Source organism: Toxotes jaculatrix, chromosome 9 (genome assembly GCF_017976425.1).
Source record: "Toxotes jaculatrix isolate fToxJac2 chromosome 9, fToxJac2.pri, whole genome shotgun sequence".
NCBI lineage: Eukaryota > Metazoa > Chordata > Actinopteri > Toxotidae > Toxotes > Toxotes jaculatrix.
This window is the reverse complement of record NC_054402.1, coordinates 19,151,285-19,157,474: the sequence shown is the minus strand read 5'-3', so window position 1 is coordinate 19,157,474 and position 6,190 is coordinate 19,151,285. Positions and strand designations below refer to the sequence as shown.

General features: G+C 38.3%; 1 protein-coding gene across 1 annotated transcript; it reads right to left on the bottom strand.

The window, feature by feature from the left end:
* Positions 1 to 250: 250 nt before the first annotated feature.
* Positions 251 to 4,004, bottom strand: smtla (somatolactin alpha). Its single transcript, XM_041046315.1, has 5 exons — positions 3,989 to 4,004; positions 3,552 to 3,742; positions 2,042 to 2,155; positions 621 to 800; positions 251 to 445 (listed from the first exon to the last, which is right to left on the bottom strand). The coding sequence occupies exons 1-5, from the start codon at positions 4,002 to 4,004 to the stop codon at positions 251 to 253; spliced, it is 696 nt and encodes a 231-aa protein (XP_040902249.1).
* Positions 4,005 to 6,190: the final 2,186 nt, after the last annotated feature.

Sequence of the window (6,190 nt, the reverse complement as noted above, 5' to 3'; positions counted from 1 at the left end):
ACTGAGCTGGGAAATATGAAATGCAGTATGATGAAGAAAGGGCACAGTATTACACCTACTTAGTTTTGTGTGAAGGTGTTCCAAAATAATCAATAAAGAATGTACTGCATTGCAAGCAAGGCTGAATTGCCTAAGGCATGGTCATATCTATAAGTGCACAGCTACCAACCTGAGGAATCATTCATCAATTCATTCATCAATCATCATTTAAAGCTAAACATTGTATTATTTAAAAGCTGCAGTTTATGTTTTATGCACAGTTGTATTTGTCAGTTTGTCTACACTTGAGAAGCTTGAGGAAAGTCTCCATCTTATGGGCGTCTTTCTTGAAGCAGGTGAGTAGTGTATAGTCCCTCATAACAGATTCCAACATCTCTGGCTGCACATCATACTGGAATAGGCCTTGTTCACTGTAGGTTGTGGTCAGCGCCCCCTCATCCAACATCTGCATGGCAACATTTGGAGTGTATTGTCCATGAAGGGGTTTAGAAGGAGAAGTACATTTCAATGGTATCAATAATAATAATAATGTAAGTAAGCTTTTAATTTGGAAAAGTGTTACACTGGATCTCAAACCTGATTTGTAATTTTAAAATGAAATCTATAGTGATTTGACCCACCTTCTTGATAAGGACCACCACCCCTTGCTCCAGACTGATCAGTTTGTCAGACACCCACTTGGTCTTGTTGAGCAGTAGGTCTGGAGCATCGTCGTAGCGATCTAGTGTGGTCTGCAGGTAGACCAAAGGCTCGATCCACGACTGGACCAGCATCAGCACGGAGTGGAGCAACCATTTATCCTGCAGGGCGTACAGATGATAGAGCTGAACGAATGAGTGAATTAAAACATATACTGATCACAAGGTTTTCCTTAAAGATGAAGATTATGGAAAAAATATACCACAAAACATTGCACAACAAAACATGACACAGTTACAGTAGCACTGACTTTATTTGTGTCTTTCTTTCTTTTATATTTGTAATGTATCGTAACCATTTACCCTTCAGAATTTCTGTAAGATACTCATGAGGAAAATAATCAAAAAAGACTGAAGACTGAATAACACCATGGCTTTGTCAGCTACAAAATATCCAGCTACAAATGTAGGTTGAAATTTCCTGGGTGAAGCAGTTGAGTCTGCTTAAATTCCCCTAAGCAGAGCAGACTTTAAAGCAAGAGCAAATGACCACCATACAAATGGCCATTAAACTGCACAGCAGGCAATATTTCAACAGAAAGGGCAGAGGATAAATTACTAACATAAAGAAGAGCTTTGCAGTATATGCAGTTTCAAAGATCACATCTACTATTATAGTGATGACATAACTTTCGACCAGCAGTTACAATATTGCTAAAATGAGTCCTTAAAGAAATTGCTTGAGCTATATTTTTCTGTACTTGGCCTTTGTTAGTTGAAGGAGGAGTGTTATAAAACTTCATATTAACATTCACATTAACCAAATTACAGTTTTCGCCAGCCAAACTTCCCATCACTGGCCTTTGGCTCAGTTTAGTTTCCACCCTACTGATAAAGCTGACCTTTAGCCAAAAAGGCTGTGCCCTGCTGAACAGTAATCAAAACCTCAGTAGACACAGACAAAAATGTTTTGAAATGTTATGCAAACATATATATTTCTGAAGCTTGGGATCTTTTATTTTAATTATCACAAACATCCTGTCACTCAGTAACAGCTGAGCTCAGCTAATAAGAATGTTCTGTCCAATCAATCCAAATGTGTACCACTGAAATTAGTTGAAGAAATATTTACTAATCAGTGCTCCCAGTCATGATACAAGTTCATTTTCAGGTAACCTGCAAACACTTGGCAGTCAGGCTCTGTATGTGTGTGAGTTTGTGCACACGTGTGCATGAGAAGACAGAGGAAGTGTGGAAGTGTGCATATTATTTTGGCCATCTGACAAAAAACTTTCCTTACCAAAGACAAAACCAAACCTATGCTCTTGATTAAGATTAAAGCACTGACAAAGGAAATAAAAATAAAAATAAAAATCTCTGGTAATCAGTGGCTGTGTACTTACAGATATCTGTTGGATTTCACTTTTGGAGCTGGGGAGCGGTAAGGCTTTGGTGATGCATGTGTAGCTAGCCTGGTTCCTCTGGAGCCGCAGTGGGAAGGGGATGAACATCTCCTCCTACAATCCATGCAAGCATGGGGATAAAAGGGTGTATGAAAATACACAGATACACACACTCATGGCTGACCCATTTATCCTTAAACTTCTTCATTATGATTTGGCATGTTGAATAAGTTTTGTTTTTAGTTTACTCTAGATTCAAAGATCGTGAGCAGCAGCATCCCTGTATGTGATTCTCACAGGTTAGCAACACAGCACATGACACACAACACTCCTCTTACTGAACTTACTGAACTTCTCTTACTGATTTGAAAACCTTTGGTTTTCCTTGGTTTAGAATTACAAGAGCACACACAATGGCAGACACGCAAAAAGACACAGGAAAAGAGTGACACAGGCTTCACCAGTCTCGGCCACTGGAGACACAGCAAAGGCACATTTTGTTTTCCAACTTGTTCTCATCTGTAGACCCCATGCAGCGTCTTCTCAGTAACAAGCTCTACATCATCCCATTTCAAAGACCATTTTGGATCTCGAGCCGCTCAGTGAAAGGGATTCAACAGGCTGCAAAACCTGTGCTCTCACTGCTGCAGTATACCATTATCACATTGGTATTACTCCACTGTAGGCCTGCTTCTTCAATAAAACATCTTTGGCTCAGAAGCGAGATAGAAGATTACTTTGAAGCCTGGCAGTGAGGCAATGATCATGTCAGAATCAAAAGCAAATAACGCTGAGTATCTAACAGAAAGCGTCAGTGCTTCTGGTCCAGCACATTGTGAAAAAGACCAACAAAAAGTCCTTTTGCTCTCATTGTAGAATTCAGTCCAAGTGCTGCTAGATTGCATGTTAGATTCCATGATAAAAAAATAATTGAATTTGGAAAATATAGGGCAATCTACTGAGACCATTCCCAATGAACAATGTCTTTTTAATTACTTTCTACCACTGACATGTTGAAAAACAACAGAATTCATTGCTCTGTGAAGGACTCCATTTTAAGTTTCTTTTTAATACCTCATAAAAAGTAATATTAGACAGCTTCTCAAATGTAAAATTTAGCATTGCTGTCACTGCAGCCTTTGCCTAAGGCTACGTTTCTACAGCACTGCCTTTCAAAATGCTGATATCACCTTTCATAAAAAAAAAAAAACATTAAAAAAAACGAACTTATGCCCAGACGCCTCAAATAAGAACCCTCCCCTGTACGAAATGGGTTTATCTTAATTGCAATGCAGCTAAATTTTCTCAGTCTGGTCACAATGAAAATTATTTTCTTTTGGCATGTGATGCTCAGTGTGAAGAGTGATTCATTTTCTCCTGAGGCCTTATCCTTTAAGAATATTCTTCAAGAGGCTGTGGACACAACAGATTTGCTGAAACATTTTTTTTTTTTCCCACATGGTGCACAAGTGTAAAGGGTCAGGTTGGGGTATTGGTCCGTTTTACTCACAAACAAAGTACACGATTCCTCTGAGACACGGTAGATGAGCTCAGCATGCTGGATGACTCGGTCAAGAAGTTTTTCTTGGGAGATGGAGAGGCAGCGGGAGAGGCTGCCCTGCTCTTCCTTACAGTCCAGTGGGACGCTCATAGTAAGCAGGCAGGGCCAGAGCAATACAGCCCATACACCCCGCTGCTTGACTGGGGAGAAACACATGCACACGTTTAACAAATGTTCACAAGTACATACTCAACCAAAAAAGGCACAAAAGACAAAAGCTGACCATCCTGTATCCCCATCATTTGCTTTGGTACTACCCAATTTACCTTCTCAAGATCACATACATAAAAATCACTGCACAAAATAAACTGACAAATTTGCATCCATTAATTACACAATTACAAAACATATTCACAACTTTGTTGTCTTGAAGTATGATGCTTTACCTGTCATCATGTGCATTCTGTCAGTATTCTTCAGGTCCTTCTTGCTTTTCTCTCATGCTGACATCCTTTATAAACCCTGACCAGACCATGAATAAAGGAAAAGGTCATTTCGGTCTTGCGTAGGTTCTTAAAAAAAAAAAAAAAAAATGCTCATCCCAAACCAACACATTTCTTTTCTCATGCATAATACCAAGATGGTAACAATAGCTGGGCACGCTAGGCCCAAATACCTTTGTTCCTAATTTAAAGTCGCTAACTAGGAATTTTTCTAAATATACCTGGATATCTGAAATCTGCTTACCGACCTCATTTTAAAAATAAACCAAAATAAATGTTTTGTGCATCTTCATTCTTCCCAACATCCTGATACTACTGGCCAATAATCCAAGAACGAAGAGTGAGTGAGACTGATTAGATTTATCAAACAGAGGCTAAAAAAAGGAATGGGCTGTAAAATCCTTCTTTTCAGCTGAGGTAAGTATGTAATGTAGATTTAAACATGCATGACAGAGAAAGCTGCAGAAAAGACAGCGTGGAACTATAACAGACAACAAAAAGGCGCAGAATAAATGAGAGAGTCAGAAATCACTGGGATCTAACAAAACCCTTCAAATCTTCTTTTTTTTTATTTTGACATTCATATTCTATTCTGCTTGGAAAAACCATGGGTGTGTGAGAGTAACTCTACCCAGAAGCTATGGTGTCACAGTTGAAATGACTGTTGTTAGCTGTTGTAGAAGGAAGCACATATTTAGTAGTAATCCATGCATGCTTGAAACAGTGCCAGCCTAGGTAGGCGTACAGAGCTCTATTAAACACTCCATTTTGCCATTTTCTTTCTTTCTTTTTTTTTTTTTTTGCACAGAACATTCACTGTACTACCTACTTTATCTCTTAAATCACCTCTGTTATTAGTGTAGTCCAGCTGGAAGATTAAGATGAGTTGTCACATTGTGGTAATAAATGCATCCATGTGTTTTGGATAAATATTAGAAGACATTTCTGATGCTTAGGCAGAAGGAATAAAATAGTTAATTCATTATAACAATTAAAAAGAAAATAAAGACTGTGTCTTCAAATAAAGATTTTCAATCAAACATGTACCGAACCGTGAAGAGAGGCAGAACATTCAAGAAGCTTGAGCTCAAATGTCTATTTTTTTCTGTGAGGCATGTTTAAGGATAAGCTAAAGACAGACAGGGGATCAGAAAGTAGCGGCTGATAGGTGTCGTGTTGCTTAGCTTGACGTCAGAGAGATGGTTCCTATTCACGCGTCTTCAAGACACCTGAAGCCTAATGTCACGTACATCAACCTGTTTCATATGAAACAATGTTCTCTTCTTACTGCCTTTGTTTCACTCCTCCAGTTTTTCCCCCGCCACTTCCTTGGAGGATTGGCAGATTTTCAAAATGTAAGCATACCCCTCCTAAAAAAAAATCTTGTTTTCTTCAACCTGCTTATGCTAAATCCTGTTAAATGATCACAGATGTTAAGAAAACTGTGAAAAATGTATTGGTAAAAAGTCCAATTCAGCACTCATAGTTGTGCTTGCAACTCTGTATGAGGTTATTTTTGCTCAATCTAATCTGATTTGGATATCTTTGCAGTACAACCTTAAACAGGTTTAACCTCTTTTCGCGTTCACGCTACATTATAAATTCACATTTGAGGTAATTAATGTAGGTGCAAGCTTATTCTGTGGAACTGCACTTTTTAATCATTGCTTTTTGCACACATCAATGAGGGCACGCATCAAAATCTATCAAAACTAACTAAGCATCTGTTACTGGTATTCTGATGTGGTGTTAATGATAGTGATACTAATAATAAAAAAACTTTACTTGATTCTCTGGTATGATGATACAACCACAACAAAAAGTAGTGACAGGACTGCAAATGATTTATTCTACAGTGAAGAACATTTGTTTAATTCACTGGAATCTTGCTGAACATACAACTAAAAGTTTGAATTTTTCATTCTAAATACGTGGCCAATAAGGAAACCAATAAGATTCCATCCATCACTGATGTTCATCAAGGGATAACCTCAGGGGATAACCAGCCTCAATTTCTTTAGTCGTTAACTATTTGTCCAGAGTTTCTCCGAACTGTTTTAACAATGAGATTATGAACATTATTTCACCACTTGGATCTAAACCCAGGGGTGTCTGCTCTCCAGTAATAGCACCTAGTGTCTTGTC